The 23,046-nt window shown below is 38.0% G+C and overlaps 1 protein-coding gene across 1 annotated transcript in view; it reads right to left on the bottom strand.

Moving 5' to 3' along the window:
• Positions 1-12,261, bottom strand: part of slc25a36a (solute carrier family 25 member 36a) — a 29,252-nt gene extending 16,991 nt beyond the window's left edge. The window contains exons 1-4 of the mRNA XM_017472300.3: positions 12,144-12,261; positions 11,800-11,929; positions 7,036-7,200; positions 2,761-2,838 (exon numbers count right to left, since the gene is read on the bottom strand). Coding sequence (XP_017327789.2) covers positions 2,761-2,838; positions 7,036-7,200; positions 11,800-11,840 — 284 coding nt within the window. The 5' untranslated portion in view covers positions 11,841-11,929; positions 12,144-12,261. The remainder of the gene's footprint in view (positions 1-2,760; positions 2,839-7,035; positions 7,201-11,799; positions 11,930-12,143) is intronic.
• Positions 12,262-23,046: the final 10,785 nt, after the last annotated feature.

Below are 23,046 nucleotides of genomic sequence, written 5' to 3' on the forward strand. Positions count from 1 at the left end.
AGAGCGATGACACCAAATTTAACACACCTGCTCCCCATTCACACCTGAGACCTTGTAATACTAACAAGTCACATGACACCAGGGAGGGAAAATGGCTAATTGGGCCCAATTTGGACATTGTCACTTAGGGGTGTACCTACTTTTGTTGCCAGCGGTTTAGACGTTAATGGCTGTGTGTTGAGTTATTTTGAGGGGACAGCAAATTTACACTGTTACACAAGCTGTACACTCACTACTTTACATTGTAGCAAATTGTCATTTTTCAATGTTGTCACATGAAAAGATATAATCAAATATTTACAAAAACGTGAGGGGTGTACTCACTTTTGTGAGATACTGTACATACATTCATACATACACACACAAATTTTATATACACACACACACACACACACACACACACACACACACACATATATATATATATATATATATAGATAGATAGATAGATAGATAGATAGATAGATATAGTGCATCTCCGCTGTAGTGAGGAAAAGCAACAAACCAATTTTTTAAAAAAATGTATACACATTTTCCAATATCTAGTTGCTAGACAAATGCACAATAACGGCCTGAGAATGTGGACTCGTTCGTCTACAATAAATGAACAAACAAAGATTTATAACCTCAATTAGATTCATTATACAATAACTGCTGTAGGCAAAACACCAGTTGATTAATCGACTTGCGCTGATAAAGTTAATTTTGAATTTACATTGGTCCTAAAAAGATCAAGTTCCAACAAGACGATTAACAAAACAATTTGTTTTGCTAACTGCATATAGTGCCCTCCACTAACTAGCAAAGGCGGCTGTGAAAAATTGTCTTTATTGTTTAAACTTTTGATTAGATTTTTTTTTTAATCACAAACATACTCTGATAAACACAAGTTTATAATTATATATATTTGGTAATTATATGTGTGCAACAATTACTGGCACCCCTATGAATTCATATCAAATATATTTAAAGTATATTTGCATTGATATTTGACATTATATTATTATATTTTTAGTACACCTGGGTGGCTAGGAACAGAAAATTGTTCAACCCTAATGTCCTGTTTCACAGGGGTATAAATATAAGGCAACACATAGACCAAATTCCCTTAGTCATTCATAACAATAGGTAAGACCAAGGAATATAGCTGTTATGTGCAGCAGAAGGCTGTTGAGCTTCAAAAAATGGGAAGTGGCTATAAGAAAATAGCACAAGCATTGAAAATGCCCATTTCCACCATCAGGTCAATAATTAAGAAGTTCCAGTCAACTGGAAATGTCATGACTCAACCTGGAATTGGAAGCGTGTCTATATTGTCTCAACTCGCTGTGAAGAGGTGAGTCGAGTGGCCAAAAAATTGGGGTCAGAAAGTTTCCAAAACTACAATCCGAAGTCACCTACATCACCACAAGTTGTTTGGTAGGGATTCAAGAAAAAAGCCTCTACTCTCATCCAAAAACAAACTCAACCATCTTCAGTTTGCCAGACACTACTGGAACTTCAAATGGGATCGGGTTCTATGGTCAGATGAAACTAAAATAGAGCCTTTTAGCAATAAACACCAGAGGTGGTTTTGGCACGCATAGAGAAGTAGCCATATGGAAGAGTACCTCATGCCCACGGTTAAATATGGTGCTGGCTCTTTAATGTTTTAAGACTGTTTTTCTGCCAGAGGACACACACACACACACACACACACACACACACACACACACACACACACACACACACACACACACACACACACACACACACACACACACACACACACACACACACACACACACACACACACACACACACACACACACACACACACACACACACACACACACACACACACACACACGGCTATCCCAGTCCCCTGACTTGAAATCCATAGAAAACCTGTGGGATGAACTGAAGAGTGAAATGTGAAGGATCTGGGGAGATTCTGTATGGAGGAATGGTCTCAGATTCCTTGCCATGTATTCTCCAACCCCATCATGTATTATAGGAGAAGACTCAGAACTGTTATCTTGGCAAAGAGAGGTAGCACAAAGTATTGACTAATAGGGTGCCAATAATAGTTGCACACATATTTAATTTTTTATTTTTTTTTGGATAAACCTGTGTTGTGTTCGCAATTGTTTGATATCCATGACAGCAGAGTATTTTTGTGAATTTTTTTTTTTTTTTTAACAAAAGATCAAAGGTTAAACAATAAAGACAATATTTTACAGCCTTTTTTTGTTCATATTTACCAAGGGCACCAATATTAGTGCAGGGCACTGTACATACACTTATAGATAGATAGATAGATAGATAGATAGATAGATAATATTATATAAATATCTTCATATTATCCATATTTTATATATATTTATCCATCTTTAGTACCACATCAATAAATATTATCTTATTCTACTTTGGCAAAAAAAAAAAAAAAAAGACACGCAACAGCGAGATCCAAATAACTGAGGGATCACAAACCTAAAGAAAAAAAAGGTTCAGCGTACTAACACAGCAAGCCACATAGAGCATTGTGTGCTAATGCTGGCATGATAACACAGTACTATTTGAATGCTACTGGCTGGAGGCCTAGGGCCTAATAAAGCAACTGGCTAAGAATAAGTGCAGGATTTTGTGTGCATCTGTACTGTAGCAGAAGTTTTGCTGTCCTGTTAACTGTTATATCCCTGTGATTAATTTCCGCAGTAACTAATCAAAGGCAAAGAGAAAGCAGCATACAAATGAAATCTAATAAGAAAAACGTTGTACCTGGACGGAGCCACTCCCACCAGGTTAGGTCCGAGGCCACGAAAGAGCGAACGAGGACCTTCTCGCTCCAAAATCAATCTAAGAAGAAAAAAAAAGGAGGTTAACATTGATGGATGCTAGAAATCAAAGGCATGTTCAATGCTACACTATTCATTCATTTATGTTGACATTATTCTGGTTAAAAAAAAAGAAAGAAAAAAAAATCACCATTTTTTCCATAGATCACATTACTGCCAACATACAGTAAATCAAGGCATGGAATTTTAAAGAATTCTCAGTACCCGAAAACAATTTTGATGCATCATTATCCATACCGATGTCCTAGTAAAGTCTGGCCACTCAGCGGCCATCTTGGCTACACGACCTATCAGTTATTTTCAGTCATATAAGACCAGGTTCATATCTACTTGAATGGACAGACACATTTACCAGAAATGGAATTTTTACACTCAGATTTAAAATGGACCTTGAAGATTGGAAAAAGTCCAGGTGATACTTTTTTTTTTCCCTTTTGGTCCAGTTTCGGTGAACGTGTGCCTACTGTAGTTTCAGATTCATGTTCCTGGCTGACAGGAGTAGAACCAAACAGGCTCTTCAGCCTCCAGGTCCGACATAGGGTGTGTTCCGAGATGCTTTTCTGCTCATCACAGCTGTAAAGAGCGGTTATTTGGAGTTAGCCTTACTGTCAGCTTGAACCAGTGAACCTCTGAAAAAGACGTTTCTGGCTGCGGTACTGCCGCTCACTGGATGTTTTTCCACAACAGAGACGGTTGTCCATGAAAGTACCTTGTAGCATATGAGCCCACTTGCTCTGCATTTTTGCACCCCCTTTACATTACGTGTAAACTCACCTATGTCCATAGTAATATATGAATAACAGCATTAACTTGATTTTCATTAACTTGACTTCCACAATTGGAAAATTTGGCATTAAAGAATGACCACAAATGATGATAAGGATTATTATAACAGCATGATAGCGATAATGATGATAATAATAATACACATGGGTGACTCCTATAAAGAACTCTTCAAGGTAGAGAGTCACCGATGTATCAGCCAATAATCAGTATCGGCCGATAAAGGCAATTGTTCACACTGTTGGCCATTGGCAGATAGTTTAAAAACATCTGATGATAAGGGCCGATTATATCCTGTCAATCAAAAGAGGGTGGGAAAACACATCAAATACGTGCTGTCTGTAAAGATGATGTCTCTTGTGTAGAACGATGACAAATCTGCAATTTGTAAGCTCTGTAATCTCTGCACTGATCAAAGTTTACACTGGACACTGCAGAAGTTAAACGGGAGTTTCAATTTGTTTTTTTTTTGCCACGCTGCTCAAGCTGAATTAAAGCGCCAGTGCAATGATGAAAGATTTAGATGAAGATGAGTTGACAAAAGTGGGTGTGTATATATATATATATATATATATATATATATATATATATATATACATACATACATACACACACACACACACATATAGCACAGAAAAATATATTTGTAGAGTAGTATATTTAATGTCCAGTTAATGCTAATATAAAAAAAGTTGACATTATATATTACCAGTTTGATGTTCACTGATGAAGTAGAAATGCTTTTGTTTGTGGTGAGTCAATGTGAGACCAACAGGAGGTGTTTTAGAATTCAGTCAACGTTAATATGAATTAATAACATTCAATAAGTTAAGAAATCTTACTTTAATCTTCAGAAATTAGTTCATGTGTTAATGTCAATTTGAGTAAAGTGTTTTCTGTTTATGAGACCAGTTACTGAAATGAAGAGAATAAAGTTTTTATTTGCATTTCTTTCAGAATTGTGGAATTAATTATTATTAATTTAAAAGAAGGCATAAAAGGCAGAACTATCGGTATTGGTCGATATCACTCTGAATAACTGGTTATTGGTATCGGCTGAGAAATTTTGTATCGGTGCATCTCTACTTCAAGGTTTGCTATTTTTTTTTTTTTTTTTTTAGGTGTGAAAATTGCTGACTGCCAAGGATGTGGTTAAATAAATAAATAAATAAATAAAATAATATTGCCAATATACAACTGTCCTAGTTGTACTTGTCGCATTTATCTCTGCAAATTTAACAATATGGCTACACCATCTTTACTCAGCAGAATATAAAAGATTTTGATCCAGCACATCCTAATTATTCTAGTATCATAATTATTATCATAGGACATTTAATTGTGTTCCCAGTTGGACATACTAAATCTAGGTTGGGAAATTATGTCATGTCTGTGTGGAATGTAGACTAAATAATGCCAATGTTTTTGCTATTTTGATGCACTATCCTCTAAAGAAAGAAGAAAACAAACACCACCACAGTTTGAAGGATACTAAGAGAGTTTGCTGGTGAACCACACCAGCACTGACTCTGGCACTAGGCCCAACCCTGCAAGGTTAAAAAAAGCAGTAGAATAACCAAACCATAACATGACTCCTCAGTTCTCCTTGTCCTCTTTCACTTTCTCAAACAGAAACAGGTCTTACACACTTGCAGCCAGTAATGATGTATAAAAGGGAGTGTATATTCTTTCCTCCCGCTGTTCTTAAGGTTCTGATAAGCTACTGATAACTGATGAATGTTCGAGGGTTTCAGAACATTGTTTCAGGTGTTTCTCGGACATGCTCGTGGAGCATCAAGAGCCTCGAAGAAACTTCACATGCATCTGTAAGGAATTATGCAATGACCTACTTTTCGTTTTATTGCATTTCTTTTTTCCCCCGTAATACGATGGGTTTGGATTTCTACATTCCTTCTCAGAGGCTGAAAACGGCATGTCGGTTTGGCAACGCGGAAATCCCCTACCGACGAGAGAGAAAGAGCGGAGTAGGAGTGCCAATGAAAACATTCAGCCACCACGGATGTGACTGATCAATACGTTTTCACAGCTTTGGTCATATTGAACACCGAAGACCAAAAAATGTCCCTGGAACCTATTGTACAGAAATCTGTTGATCCCTACTGTATTAGCGTGTTAATAATAAACGTAATCGGATTTCAGTGTCGACTGACACTTGATCAGCAATAAACCTTGACTGATGGCTACTGCTCATTTTGGGAAGAAAAAAAAAAAACACGTAGAAAACTACAGGTATAAATTTGCGTAGTTTTTAGTCCCAGCTTGTGAATTAGGGCTGTGACTGAGTTTCTGTGTGACACGGCTGCAACGTAGCGATGAAAATGAAATGCAATGCAACAAGAATTACATTAAATCCTGAGAGAAATTTAGCTGACTGATCGTCACTAAAGAAGCTGAGCGATGCAATGAAAGTTGTCGGGGTGGTACGTTTTCTTCATGTCACTAATGAACAGTCTGTATTTCGCTCTGGTGCAAAACCATATCCAGAAGAAATGGGTCATCATGGCATGACTGGTAACCCAGATAATACTGCATGCCATTAATACTTGTGGATATTAAATTGGCAATGGACGGCGTCTGAGCGCGAATCTGAGTATCGCCACAGAAATGGCTGGGAGTCCAAGAGAGCAAAGTTGGCTTCGCTCTCTGGGTGGAAGGGATGGCGTATACTGTATATAGCAAGTAGCAAATAGAATGGGTTTTTAGAAATGTAAATAAATAAATAAAACCAGCGATGACACCTTAGATGGTACTTTTGATGCTTTGCCTCCTATTATGCTGGACACCTGCTGGCAATGGCAGTTATGAAACAGCTATGGCTGGCATTTAGCTGCCGGGGAACAGTGGCAAAGGGCACGGAGAACATCCTGTCCAATTACTCTGTATAGCAGTGTGGTATAAAAACAACTCATCTGTCACAACGCATCTGTTTTTAGGGTGTTCAAACATACAGGTTGTTCTGTGTATAAAAGCAACACTGTGAGGAAAAGCTCACTATTGTGTTTTATATTTGGTTAATGGTTATATTTCACAGATTTATATTTCATTGTTCTGGTGAAATTTTTAAAGAATTTGTAGTCTGGATTTGGGTTGGAGGGAAGAGCTCTGTGATTGGACAGTGCTTGCATTTCAGTGTGGCACGTCTGCAACACAGTGATGAACGGGAAATGCAATATAATGAATTTAATGAATTGCATCCACTTCTGACACAAAGTCAGCATTTCATTCTTTAAAAAGCTATATCATTCTGATTGTTCAACCAACGGATGAGCAATGAAATAAAGGCTTTGAGAATGAAAACTAAATTTATAGTGCATTTTGTGAAAAGGAAAGAGCGGCTATGTCTTGCTCGTTGGTGTTGCCCAAGTGGCGCGTAACTTTCGGATGCGTTACTTACTTAAGGCAGTGCAGGGGTCCGGGAGGGGACATACGGGCGACGCTGGCCCCGTTCACGGAGCTCAGCTGCACCTCAGAGATGTAGAGCGTCACCGAGGAAGACTGCAGCCTCGTCTTTACAACCTCCAGTGGACACGTCAAGATGGCGCCGACTGTGCCCCCACAGCTGGACAGAAAGATAACAAAAGTGGAAATTCAACAGACTGACACTGGCAACTCTTTCCATTATATGTTGCTCAATCTGTTCATATTCTCTACAGAAACAATACCACTATGAGTGCGTTAACGTTAACCTACAATCCGTCAGAGCCACTTCAAGACTTTGGCAGGCTTTTTTCCATAACGCATTTCCTACTGGATGTCAATACACAAATATATGTTGTATAAGTAGGCAAAATGTCTTGGTACCCGTTTCTCAAGTAATGGGCATGCACATTATAGTCATGGCCTTGTTTCATTCACAGAAATAGGTCATGAATCAGGTGCGTCAAGTTCATGGCGAGGATTATATGGCCTACACGTGCATGGCGTGTGCAGGTACAAAGGTTGGCGAAAACAGCGCTACAACAAACAGGTGTACTGAATGCGGGGCCCAAGCAAACTTCATTGCACATTTCATACTCGCAGACCTTCTTAAAAATATGAGATTTTTAGGCGCTGGAAAAAACTAATCTGTAACAGGAAAACTAAGAATAAATCACGACTATGACTGAAAAACAATCGATGTAAAGCCTGGAGTATTTTATTATTATTATTAATAATAATAATAATAATAATAATAATAATAATATTAGATTACGTGACACGTCTGCTGTACAAGCACAAGATACTGATAACTTATTAGGAGAGCGTTAATACAAAACCTGGGATCTGAGTTATGGCCAAAACTACTGTCAGAGCTGCTGTTCTAGAAAATTAGAAAATCAGCATCTTCTGACCAATCAGAGTTGAGAATTCCAGAGTATGTCATTGATTGAGAATTCATTTTGGGTAAATCTTTGACCACTTTTTAAAATTTTATTTAAATAATCAAAAAGCTATATTTCACAATGTGAAAAGGCTACCAAGAGGCCATGGTAGAACTTTTTGGGCATAATTCTAAAAAAGTTTGTTTTGACACAGAAACAAGACATCTTAGCACCTAGAGTGAAGTGTGGTGGTGGCAGCATCATGCTATAGAGCTACTTCTTTTCAGCTGGGACTTGGGGTCTAGTCAAGATAGAGGAAATCATGGATAGGTCCACAATTAATACCAATCTATTTTTGGCACACAACCTGCAGGTCTCTGTTAGACAGCTGAAGATGGCGTAAAAAGTCACCACAATAACGACCCAAAGCACAAATCCAAGTCAATAAAGGAACGGCTTCAGAAGAAGAGGAACGGCCCAGTCAGAGCCCAGGTCTAAATCTTATTAAAAACCCATGGAAGTACATGAAGAGGAGATCACATCACGATTTGAAGCATTTTTGCAAGGAAGAATGGGATAAAAAAAAAAAAAAAAAATTCGCCAAATCAAGACGTTCTAAGTCGGTGGATTCTTTCCCAAAAAGGCGGCGCATTGGATCACATTCCGAATGTGCTTTAACAAAATATTAGTCATGATCAGTTCACAAACAGGCTTGTTTATTTACATTTTTTTACATAACAAATGAACACCATGCTGTTCTATCTTGAACCTAGTCAAGAAAAGTTTGCGTGGTGATTACAACAGCACAACAGCCTGTGAAGTGCCGTGCCTCTTAGCGAGACCAATTTTGCTCTGCCTTTCATAGGCCGACCCACATTACTGTGACCTTCGGCCTACTTTCCTCCTGCATGTCAGCGCTGGAGCTTACTCGCTCGCTTGCTGACGGCTGTGTGTGGAAAGATGATATACATACACACACACACAAGTATACACACACAAGCGTGGGGGGTGCAAAACAAAGCTGCAGAAAAATAAAGTATACAAGGAGCAAGTTAGAGCTCAACTTACTGCACTTTCTCCTCTAGAAAAAAGGATTTCATTAAAAAGGAGCGCACGCGAAAAGCCAAGCGTCCGCCATTCAGTGCTCGAAGGGAAGGAAAATAACCACGAATGAATCGGAAACGAACAATCTTGCTCGAAAACTCTGTCTTGCAGGAAGATAAACAATGAAGAATTACAGCCACTGAGACACGTGCATTAACATTTATTTGACTTTTAGCTTAACCATTCACCTCAAAATAATTTCCTGTGTGTTACCCATTTACTGTGACAGGAATGTAGACATGGCCAAAGAGTGCAACTCGGTTTGCAACTTGCATTAGGTTACATTTTTAATACAACACTTGAAGGAGTTGAGACTAAAATCCTCCTGGAGGACTGGAGTCCAATAAACTTGAACCGTTCCCCTACCCTATCACACCGACAATAGGGTTGTTACGGTTAGTTGTGGTGTATGATCACATGGTTACCACACTGTTAGCCTATTCATTTACACCAATCTAGTTCCTTACTCCAAGGGTTCTCATTCCTTTTGTGTCAGGATGGACGTTCTCAAATATCTAGCATGGACGTCACAACCTGCTTCCTTTCGCCCTAAACCGTACTACGACGATCTCCATTTCCCCGTGTGGTGGACTTGGACTGCCCTGAAAACCCTTAGCTGTGTTTAATCCACTACTGTTCTAAACACGTTGCTCCTTCTGCTGCCACTCCTAGCACGGTCCTAACTTTATCCTACACGACTGCTACAAAATACACTGATGAACATTGTGTTGCTGAACACAACTAAACCACACAATCTATTTTTGACTAAGCAGCACGAAAGATTGTCGTGCTAGTTCGATTTGATGCTCAGAGTGTCAACTTTCCTCACAGCCAAGCTCTCTTTCGGCTTATAACAACTGACGGTGTAAGATCTTACGGAAATGCTGTTCTCATACAGAACAGTTAAGGGGATTTGTTTCCTTTTGGTTTGTTGTATACACAAGAAGGTGAAAAGAGAATTTCTGACGTACAATTTGCCATAATGTTTTCCTTTAAATTGTTTATCTTGCCTAACAAATCAGGTAAGTTAAATCCTTAAGGGAATTACCAAAAGATTGAACCCTTTACAGGGTCTGTGCAACTTTTCATGGCAATATTTGCAAATTGCTTTTGGGAGACCTGAGTCTTGCTCCTCAGAGACCAAACCAAAAGGGCAGCCTGTTCTCGCCAGTGGCATCCTTGAAAGATCACAGATTTCAGCTTTAGGGGTTTCGCATAGTTTATTGAATTTAGGGTCAGCGAGTCCTTAGAAAACTCCGATAGCCACCTGACAAGCTGTGCATGTGCGGTGAAGGTCAAAAAGATCTCTATGCTGTTTGTGTTAGGAATAAAACACTTTAAGGAGTACTGTTATAAGCAAATAATCAACGACAGGGTGCTGTGATGAAGCGGATATTCCTGTGACCTCCCTGAAGTTGATTATTTTGTTCTATAAAACAGTACATTCTGAAGTATATTATTTCTCTAATAATTAGGGGGCCAAGCACCAAAAATGCATAGCCACCTTATTTTGGAATTTATGTTTCTTCTTATTATTATTACTTTTGATTTTGCTGTGACAGAAATAATGGAAATAAAAATTACGCAGCGCAAATTGAACCTAAACACTAAACTTCGCTCCATGCCCACACACATTTACTCGGATTACATATATAACATAAATATAAACTGGGACTGTCTACAGAGTGTCTTGGTTTTAATATCCGTATAAACAGTTCATTCACACCCATTTGTTTTGCTAATAATCTTCGCAGGTAAACATCGCCAATGTCGGCCGTTTCGTTTTGTCACTATTATCAGTTAACATAGCTGTTCAGCTCAGGATCAAAATCACAAACGCCCTTGCAATAAAGTGAAAGCCCTCTTATAGGATTGACAGACAGGGTCAAAATAGCCATGTGGAAGTGAGGGGCGTTGTCCTGTCAATTATCTCTGCTCTGATTGGCTGACATAAACGAACGCCATTACACGAATAACAGTCCACCTACTTTGCATATTAGCATCCTAGAATTGCGGGTTATTTAATAATTTGTTTATTTATTAATATTTCTAATATATATATATATATATATATATATATATATATATATATATATATATATATATATATATATATATATATATTTCTATGACATTATTTTCATTAAAAAAAAAAGTTGACAAATAACCTATTTTTTTTTTTTTTTTTTTGAATGTACAAATACAAAGTCACGCGAACGCTTCCTTGTATCGACATTTTCATTGACATTCTAGAAACTTCTAGTCACGTCCCCTCACGCATACTGTTGCACTACATAGTATGCTAAACAGACCATAGCAGCACGATAACACAAGCGGCCTATTTAGTGCTGTGTGTGGGTTTTGGAACGTAGCCAAATCTGCCCGCTCTATATTATAGAAGACTAACGTTTTCAATGTTATTGAGAGTGTAAATAACAGGCAACGTTAATGCTATATCTGTGCAACTGAATGAAACTAATGCTAACGCTTGTTACGATATATAACACGTATTTTAAATAGATTTATTTATATGTATATTTAAACAGTTAGGGATAAATATAAACAGCGGTTGCTATTGATGTTATTAGCATAGGTTATAACAACTAGCTAGCTGTCTCGGCTAGCTACTTAGCCCAGGCCTGGATGGAGGATTCGGCACCGAGGTGTGTCGTGATCAGAAATGAATTAAAGAGCAACTAAACACGTATTATGCTAGCTAACTAGCACAATACTATCAGTAATCAGCGACTCACCCTCCAGCAAACAGATGAACCAGTGTGTCCCTCTGACTCATCCTTTAGCATTCTCTTTTCTTCGCCTTCACTCGGGTTAAACTGCAAGCTCGGTGATCAGGTGAATGACACCCACACCCACCCAAAAAGCCTATTTAAAAAAAAAATATATATATTTTTTTTTCCTGCTCCAGGCATGCAAGGCAAAAACAATTCTGCAAATGCACTTTCAGCCCAAATGCTCGTCTGAAAGGATCAATAGCAACTATAAGATTAGAATTAGACAGTGTATAGGCTGTTTTGGGGGGCAAATAAAGCTTCTTGAGAACCAGAATGCTGCTTATTAATTAGAAAATGTACTGTACTCCGTGGCATTTCTGTTCATTTGACATGAGTGTCACAGCATCCCGTCCCCCAAAAGCCGCCACGCCGCAGCCGCCGAGCGAAATGAGACGAACAGCCGAGTCTGTATTTACAGTCGAATCAGAAGCCGCGACAACAGACGCCGCGATTGGTCGAGTCCGCTAAGTGACGTCACGTCGTCTCCGCCTCCCTTAACATGCACTCTTCACGTGATCGCGTCATTGATGAATTGAGAGGAGGCTGCATGATTGTGATTGTCCAAAGTCTGTTTAAACCAAACATCTCAGGTCTTAGCTAAAGTAATTAATTATTACTTCATGTAACTTTTTTTTTTTTTTTTTTGGATAGGATTTCTCTGGAATTTTCCTAAATTGTTCGTCTCAGATACACCCTCAAATTGAATATTTAATACAGAACATCTCGTAAAAAATCTCAAGTTCTTTCTGCATAGTAAATATTGAATGACTGAGTGAGTGTACAACTTGAGTCACTGTCTTGAGCTGCTAACTAGCTGTTTAATGGTTTCTAAGACCTCGTATAACCTTGTATTCATAGGCATGACTGGTAACCCTAAATTACACTGGCCAAGAAACTTTATGTGTCATAGTCTGAAATGTAACTGATATGAAAACAAAAGCATTTAGCAGCTGATGTGGTTATCTATCTATCTATCTATCTATCTATCTATCTATCTATCTATCTATCTATCATTACTAAGCATTGATAGAGCTTTATACATCCCATAGCCAGTCAACAGACTCGCATACATCCAATAGATGGTCGATAAAGCCGTATACGTGCCGTAGACTGTTAATACACCCAAATATTGTATTGCGTACCATAAACAGTCACCAGAGCCATGTACATCACATAGACAGTCAGTAGAGCCATATGCATCCCAGTGAAAAGAGCCACATACATCCCACAGACAGTCAATAGAGCTATATACATCCCACAGACTATTGATAGAGCTCTACACATACCATAGACAAGTCAACAGAGCCATATAAATCCCATAAAGTCACCAGATCCATATCCATCCTACAGTCTATTGATAGAGCTGAACACATTCCATAGACAGTCAGCAGAGCCATATTTATCCCACAGATGATCAACAGAGCTGTATACATGCCATAGACAGTCAATAGAGCCATATAAATTCTATGTATATGCCACATATGGCCAACAGAGCCATGTCCATGCCAGAGGTGGTTGATAGAGCAGTACACATTCCATGATTGTTGATAGAACTGTACACCTGCCATAGACACTCAATAGAGCCTTATACATCCCATAGGCCACTGGTAGAGCAATACACAACCTATGAACAGTTAGAGCCTCATTCATCATCATAAAGCCATTTACATCCCATACACAGTTGACAGAACTGTATACGTGCCATATATGTTCGCTAGAGCTGTATACATGCCATAGACAGTTGATAGAACCATATATATCCCATAGACAGTTGATAGAGCTTTATACATCCCACAGACAATCAGTAGAGCCATATACATCCCATAGATGGTCAGTAGATCCATATACATCCCTTAGATGGTTGGTTGAGCTGGATGCATCCCATAGGCGAGTAAGATTTCCATATTCATCACATAGATGGTTGATAGAGCCCCATGCATCCCAAAGACGAGCTGTACAGCCATACATATCCCATAGATGGTTTATAGAGCCATATATATCCCACAAACAGTTGTAAGGGCTGTATACATCCCATAGACTGCCAATAACTAATGTATTAGTTTTTATATATTAAATATGAACGTAAGTGCTTGAGCTAGTAGAACTAGAGTGCCTCTACTTGAGCAAGTAAAATGAATATCATATAAAGTCTCAGTATACCCACTACACCAGGTCTTAGAAACCTATTTGCTAATGGATAAAGTGTCTTCCAATATAAATTAATTTCTGTCATCAGGCAAAAAACCCTAAAAGCATGAGTTAGCAAAACTGAATTCATAGCCAATTTACAGGAAGTTTATTTGCACCCCTACAGACTTTTTTCAATTTTAAGTTTAAATTAAATATATACCAAATAAATGGATATTAGTTTAAGCATAAAGATACAAGTTTCTCTTAAAATGTTTCATTTTTTTATGTTAAAACATTCATTTTCTCCAGCTTGCACTATATAATAGGCTATTAATTTCCCTTTACCAAACTAGCCATCATAAGACTTCTTAAACATGGTCAAATGATTGTTTTTTGCAAATTTTCATTTAAAGTCTTCTTTGCTTTGTCTGCAAAACTGAATGCTGCCCAATTCAGGAGACTACTATTTTCCAAAAAAATGTACACAGTAACAGGGTGCACAGTATCATGAATAAATAGGCTTCAATAACCTATTGTATTGGATGCCTTCAGTTGGGTTACGAAAAAAAAAAAAAAAAAAAGAAATGCTTTACCTTGTTCTTGATTTGTGCATGTTTGATCGTTTTATTGCATAACATCTTTATGAGGTTGTGGTATGGTATGGTTGTGGTATGATATGCTTCTTATGCTTCTATATTTAGATATAGCCAATGTAGATATGTCAGTCTTTCTCTGCCTCTTGCAGCCCGTGTTTGTAAAGTGTAATGCTGAATCCTGAGCATTATATACAGTAAGTATAAGTGCAAACTTTTAAAAATTCATTCTATTAACTCAGCTCAGTTCTTCTTTCCCGGAGAGGTATCATTTTAGAGCCTAATATGAACTCCTTGTGACAGTGCCTTCATCAGCTGACAATGGTTATAGCATTCCTCGTGGAAAAATCAGCTTTCCTAATCCAATATCTGAATAAACTGCACACGTTTCACAATTAAACCCACAATTTCCAAGTCGATATCATGTGTGGCTTAATCTGATTCCTCAAACTTAATGAAGATAGAAGCGGCCTAATCTAAGAACAAAGATGTCATGCGAGGTTGGACTAAAATGAGTGCCACTTCTTCTAGTATGTCCATAACAAACTCTAAAACAGTGGTTCTCAATAAAAATATAAAAATAATAAATAAATTATATATTTTGAGCTAAATATCCTCTATTCAATGTGTTTCATGTCAGCATTAAAGCATAAGAATTGAGTTATATAACATAATAGTGAAAACTAGTTCAAGGAGTTGCAAGCAAGCTACTAAGTTTGAAGTTAGCACTCTGAAGCTAATGCACTGTAAATAATTATGTTCCGGTGGGGAAATATTTATGTATTACAGCGTTCCATTATCTAGCATAGTACTTTATCAAGGTTTTTGAAGTGACCCAGTGACAGAAACTGCAAGTGAGCAAATCGATAGTTAATGTTTGACTGTCATAGATAAGGAGTCCAAAAATAGGCGATCCGTGTGTCAGTCCCAGTCCCTCAAAACAATAATTCAGTTCATAATAATTCAGCACACCTACAATACAGGAACAGACCAGTAGTATAAAATCTACATAATGGGGGGTGTATTAGCCAGATTCATATCCCATGACCAACTCCCAGTTGAAACTTGTGTTCCTAACACGAAGCACATTTTCTAACAAGCTCATATGACTTAAATTCCCAAACCGCTGCTGTCTTGTCCAACATTTTAGGTTGACCAGCTGCTCTGTTTCCACGTGCTTCATGAGACACGCATTCTGTCAGACATTAAGAACGGACACTGTAGCACTGGTGCATTTAAAATAAAATAAATAAATAAACTCAGCTGTGAATGAATTAATTTATTTTCCATCAGCATTATACAGACATTTATACAGTATAGGTAACGTGTTTTTGCTGTACTGGTTCTCATCATGTTGTGTATTAGACACCACATGCAATAGAAATGCGCCATGTTATATGAGGTTGCTCGTGTACTTTGATCGGCAATATATCTATCACTAAAACAACAGGAAATGACTCGGTGGATTCGGTCTTATTCTAGCCTGTCCATGTCCATGTCCAGTAATTCCAGAAGATTCTGAAATTGAGAAAGTTACTGTTTACTCAACAGGTTAATGTTAAGTTGAATCAATTGACTATCAGCTCTAACATGCATTTGATTAAAGAGCTGGAGTCCAAGGATCAGGATTTTCAGAGATGTTCATAGCGACATATGATTTAGATTTATTTAATTATATTCCATGAATTAGATTTCACATTGTACTGTAATTTAGCACACATACAAATAACCGGCTGGTTGATAGAACTTCTCATCGGCCACTCATCGATTTCGCATGAATATTTCAATCACAATATTTCAGTCTACAGTGTCGGTAGACAACACTTTGGGAAAAAAAACAAGCAAGCTGTTAGTGAAACTGATGTTATGATAATAACACATTTTTTTAAATGATTTTTATGATTAGAGTTTTAATCATTTTCCTTTGCAGCTACAGGGTGCACAATGATAATGTTGCTGTATATTATCAGTTTAAATCAAATTCACGGCATACAAGAAGTGATTTTAGTGAATTCTTTATGGATTTTACATTTACAACAGGATGGATGGGGTCAAGTTTAGGCTTGGTCTTCCACAGCTTAACTGAGAAAACAGCATACATGATGACTAACAGAATCTGTCAAGTCTATTTTTTTTATTATTATATTTTGATAATCAAAACTTTAGAATTTTGAAATTACATTTGTCATGCTGACATTTTTACAGCATGTCCAAACCTAGCAACCTTTTTTGCCTCTTTATTTATTCCGTGCTACAGTATGATAAGTACGGCAAATTCAAACAGTCAAAATGGCTGCTAAGACCATTATGAAATTCCTTCGAGTCATGTTTTATGAGTCCAATCTCTGACTATACCTGAACACATTTAAGTGAATTACTAATCATTAGACATATACGTGTGTGTCAAATGAATTCCACTAAAGCTACATCTGGCTTACCTACTATCTGAGAAACAACATGCGAAATAAGTATTATTATCATTGCTATAAGCTAATAAATAGATACAGAGTACTTTATTTGACAATATTTCTGGCAAGTAACAATTTAATAATTTTATTCGTAATAAAATTAAGTAATAAATATTAAGTCGAAATAACATAACATCTTGAAATAACGAGAAAAGAATGTGAAATATCGAAATATCTTGAAATAATGAGTTAAGTCAAAATAATGAGATACTAGCGTCAATCAGTGGTCACCAACCTTTTCCTGGGTATCTACCTTATTGAAGACTTTAGCTCCAACTATAATCATGCCCATCTGACCATCCAATCATTGCCTTAAGAAGTTCTTGATCAACAAAAACAGGTGTGTTAGATTTTGGTTGGAGATGAAACCAAAAATTATATTGTAATAAAGTTGTAAGAAATCGCACAGAATTCAGGAGGAATACAGTTTTGGCATTGCGTTTGCAGTAAGAGAGCAGTCTCCCCATTCCAACACTCTGTTAATGTCAGCAAAGATGCTTTCATTTCTGACCACAAAAATAGCAACTAAGTGAAAAAATGTCTCACACCTGAGAGAAATTAGCAATATATTGGCATTACACCAGCAAATTCCTCTTGTGCTGGTACTAAAGTAGAGCTTTGCGTTTTGTTGGTAAAAATGAATTTTTTTTCATCTTCTTCACTTTGTCCAAATGGTATGCAAAACTTTTGCACTGAACGTTAATTCATATTTCACACTCTTTTTTTTTTTCTTTTTTTTCTTTTTTTATACATATACACATCATTAAACATATTCACCTTCTTCAAATTCCCTTCCTTCATTGCTTTTCTGCACCATGACTGTGAGGGTCAATTGTGTGGAATTGATATCACTCTGAATGTTCATTGTAGCTTCTCTACATTTGAGCCAGGAATAATTGAAAAAAGCAGCTTAATCTGCCGTGAAATTATGCACCTCAGTAAGAAAGGCATTTTCAGATCTGATTTAAAAATCTCATTTCAAACTCAGCTCCATTTAAGCCTCTTTTATCAGATGGGTGCTTTTAGGCTAAGTTTCCAGTGCCTTTCTTTTTCATTAGCATAATGTCTGGTTGGTAGAATTAAGTAAGACAGTCTGTGCTTTTCATTACGTTATGAATGTTAGGATTTATAAAAATGTTTTGAGAACTCAACAGCATGCAGATACAAATGCAGAGTTTATAAAACAGTCCAAAAATCCACAGTCCAGTAAACCAGATGCAAACAGAAAGCAGGGTCAAAACCAGGAAGCAAACTGGTAGAAAAAACAGAAACCAATTCCAGTCCAAACAAGAGAAATCCAAAAACAGGGTAATAATACATGAGACCGACAGCCAGTGAGAAATACAGGGGCAGAATCGCAGCTGGTTGAAAGTCAAAGAGAGAAAAGCCAAGTTATTGAAGTAACTGTGGTTCTATGAACCCCAGATAACCACCACAAGTGGTGAGAATCATTGATACATTCTTCTGCATGTTATATGCATACCAAGACCTTCCAGAAAAGTCATGTGACTTATTATGATGTAGTTGCAATAAGTCTTTTCCTGGAACCTCATGGAGTTCTTTCCACGTTGGCACTGGTTCTGAATCACAAGGAATCATGAACCACACTAGCATGCATGCCTAGCATCTATTTAACCTGACTCCTAACTGTCAGGGTCAGTGAGATATTTTAACTGGACAATGTATGCTACAATGTCTTACAGGTACCGTACACACCTTAGGACTGGAAAGATCCGGAAATGTGTTCAGAGACGACTGCCACTGGAACGGCAATGTCAACCTTGTAGAACCTGGATAAACTACACATTGACAGACACCAAGGTGGCAACAGTGCAACTCCTATGCCTATGATGCTGGGCATCCCCGCATGATTTGGCATGTCATGATAGGGGCTGGGTATGAAGTTCTCCCACTCTTTTTGCTCAGTAATTCTTAGCAGAAAGTCTTGCCTAGGCTAGTAAGGAGGGGCCTTAAAGGACCTTAAAGTGAATCCCTCATTGTGCACTTGGGTTATCATGGTAGATGGAGGTGCCATGCCCCTTTCAAAAAGGTCATAATACGTTTATAGCCCCAAGAGAGATGCCATCAACAGTGTTGTGGTGCACTGTGATGGCTGGCACATACTGTATACCGTTAGCTTATATAAGGACTTGCCACCATTGCAGAGCAGCTTTTACCTAAGGGCATATACAAGACCAGAGTATCAGTGCTCCCAGTACAAAAGTGTATCCCTATCATTCATAATGCCTTGTATCTCTATCAAGCAAAAACCATGTGCCCCTCTCACTGAGACAATAAGACACATTTGTGGTGTTTGGGGTTCATCCATAGGATGAACTTTTGAAAGGATAGTATTTCCAGCAAACCCAGGAGGTTTACATTGGTGGCTGCCATCATCAGTCTTAGCATCTGCAACAAGAGGCAGTACTGGATATAGAGAACTGACTAAGTCTGATGACTATGGCACTGCTGTTGGGGTGACATGATGGCTAGCATTCCTAGTGAAGTTATTTTCACACCAAAGAATTGTGTGGCTAGTTTCAGTATTAAGGAGCTTTTGTTTCTGAAGACTAAGACCAAGTATCACAATGTGCGTAAGGAGGGTGGATATGTGCCGAATGAGCCATTCCATGGTGGGGTACAAGGAAGCAAGTTCAGCAGTATACCTTTGCCTACCTGGGGAGACAATTCTTGCATGCTTCTTGAAAACAACGGTGGATCCTCAGAAATAAAATTACCAAACTGTACTTTTCTTGTCATTGGGGTGCTATCATAAAGGAAATGACTATAAAGTGTACCTTTTAAGGTACCATTTAAGGTACATAGTTAGACCTTGAGAACCACTGATGTTTGTAGCTTTATTTTAAAATCTAATTAAAGATACAGCCCATGCACATTCCCAAGTATGTATGTACCGTTGACAGTACCCTAGTGACAAGAAAAAAAAATATAGTGGCATTAATGAGAGGCTAAAATATAGAACTTTGATTAGGATTTTCTGTCTTTGGATGTCAAACCTTACAAAGCCTCTGTGTTCTGGGGCAAGGGGAACATGAATATTGGCATCACACTGGTCCACCGATTGTGAACTAGACTTGTCATTGCACAGCATGAACTACGTCTGATAAACATATCATACAGAAAGGGAGTAGTAGACAGTTCAGCCCTCTTAAAATTTTAAATTGGACAGAAATCACTGTACTTCCTCTGAAGTAGGAAATTAGTTGAGTAGAATACTTTGTAAAATGTGGGGTCTGCCTTTTCAATCAGGCCTCTGTCAAAATGAGAACACGTTTATTGGTTTAGAGCAAGAACTTTGTTGGGGCTCCGATTTGACAAGTCTCTGAGCCCTGAGAAGGTTGGGGTGGCTGGAAGCAGAGCTAGAGTTTGTATTCCTGTAATCTGATGTAGTGCCCAGTGGGAGATGTGTTAGGCTATAAAGTGTCCTGTCGCCAGACCCTGCCCTTCAACTAGAAAATGGAAATTTGTGACGTTGTACTGACACTGTCCAGTATGTTTTTTTCAACAGCAGACCTCAAACCTGCCTCCAGTTCCAGCCTTCAATTCAGTTTTGTTTATCTAGGCTTAGGAGCTAGAAAGTGGCTGTAAGCAAACAAATGTCACATTGAATGTATAGTCTGGTGAATGTAGTGTGCCAGAAGCCATGATGTATGATCATGCTGAAAGATGTCTGGATGCAATGTCACCTATTAGACTAGTAAACATTTAGCATTTTTAAATAAAAATATTGTCATAATAATATAAACTGTGTGTCAAGTAGGCTAGAGAATAATTACTACTATGTGGTCTGACTGTCAAGACCACATACATTTTAATCTAGGGCAAAGTCTTAATACTTAGTACAGCCTTGGGTCTCATTGGTTCAGACTTGAATCACATGCTCAGCCTTGGCTTATGGTTGCAGATAAGATTGCAATCTCCATCCTAGCTTCAACACCACAGATAGCTCTCTCCAATTTTATATTTTTTAAAAAATATTTTTGTTTCATGTATGTTTCTCAGGGGCTTTGTCATGGTCAGCATCTGGATATAGAGGGGACATGGTATGGATTTTAAGCTACCAGTTTTGGTCTTGATCACAATCTTGAGTGAACTAGTCCTGGTTTCCAATACTTATCTTTTTTCTTCAGCCACAAGAACCCATAACCCATATCTATCGATTTCTTACTGCATTGCTTAATCTGTTATTAATTGTATTAACTGTAAGGACCCGATGGGCGTATTGTATGTATGCTGTATTAAGGATACAAATATGCGAGTTCTATAGAAATCTGAAAATATTAGATCACTATTACTCTCCAGTATACTGATGACTGGCCATTTTTCTCCACCACTTGATGGCGCCATTAGACCAGTTATTTTCTTGCCGCATTTTCTCGGCTCTTTTTTTGAGTTATGTGTGGCTCAAAAAAAAATAAAAAATAAAAATCAGGATAAAGAAGTGTTGCAATGCTTCAGTTTGCTGACTCCTGAATCACAAAAAGCATTTGTGGTCTAAATGTATTGGCTTGTGACCGAAGCAGACTGAAGCAGTGTGTCGAGTTATAATATGATATCTCTATCATGGCTTAAGATATGCTGATAAAATTGTCTTTAACATCTGAATCAGTTGAATCAACAAAAGTGCATAGTTAGTACTAAAGTAATCCTTCTTATCTTATTTTCTTTATTGTTGCTAACTGTTATTTAGCAAAGTTTGTGTGTGTCTGTGTGTGTGCGTTTATGATATGGGTGATCTTCAAAGAGTCGTGCATGCTTATGTGAGGTGACTGCAGATGGATGCAAGACCCTTTTTGGTTCCTCCTCCCGTCAAAGCTCCATCTCCATTTTTTTCTCACACTCCCTTTTTCCTTCTTTCTCACTCATTCTTGGTCCTCAGTAAAGTGGGTCAGACATGGTTCTCTCAGATCTCAGCATCTCAGTGGGTAGTGACCCCCCCTGTAACTGGAAGAGAGCAGGCTTTCCGCAGCAGGAGGAGGACGAGCACTCTAAAGCACTATGAAGTTGCCTACTCCACTTCTCCCCGTTGTTCACCAAATACAGAACATTTCTATAAACACAAGTCACAATCAAGGCAAAACCATATGAACATGTTCTCACAATTGCAAATTTTTTGAATTGGGTTCCCATGAGGGATGGGGTTAGCAGTTTTAGGGAAAACAATCTGATTCCTACAAATTTTGGCTTTGTTCATCGATTGAAAGGTAGTTTCTGTGTGAGAGCTTACTATTCAACATGTTTGTTGATGCAATGGCACCATCACAGTGGTTCTCTAGCAGGAACACCTTCTCTTAGTGCTCAACACATTTCCCAGCACAGTAAGTGCAGTTCTCATTTTTGTGTGTTTTTTTTTTTTTTTTTTTTTTTGTAAAAAATAATTTCCCTCCATGTGTGTACATTGTTTACATTAATATACACCTTTGTTTGATTTAAGTATTGCATCCACCCCATCCTGTCACTGGTGTGTTTCCCAGTTGTTTCCAGGTGTTCTATGTAAGTCCTTGATTAGTTAGTCTATTGTGTTCTAATTTCACTGTGAAGTCGACTCATCGATTGTGTCTTTGTTTTTCTTGTTACTTCATAGTTGTACCTTGAAGGTAGTTGAACAAACTCAGGGTTACAGGATTAGTTTCGAGTTGACAAATTCAATCAGGCTTTATTGGTACCATGACGCTGGTTATCAACATACTCTGTCAACTCAGGCTTTGATCCTTAAGCTATGATTAGTCCACGAGCGGGTGCACATAAACGCGTGACATCGGCACCGAACAACCAATAGCGTTCAACATGGGTGTGCATACTTTCGGTTGAAAAGTAAGAAATTATTTTGGAGTTTAAACCTACACTAACAGCATAAATCAACAATGCTGCGGCCGCCAAAGCTCGGGAACATTGCTGATTGTGTAGATGCGTTAGTTTACTTTTATAGGCTCACAATGAGAATAAACGGATTGAAAACGTACAACCCCACCATCTTTCATGTAATTTCATTTAAT

The sequence above is a fragment of the Ictalurus punctatus genome, chromosome 7 (genome assembly GCF_001660625.3).
Source record: "Ictalurus punctatus breed USDA103 chromosome 7, Coco_2.0, whole genome shotgun sequence".
Lineage (NCBI taxonomy): Eukaryota > Metazoa > Chordata > Actinopteri > Siluriformes > Ictaluridae > Ictalurus > Ictalurus punctatus.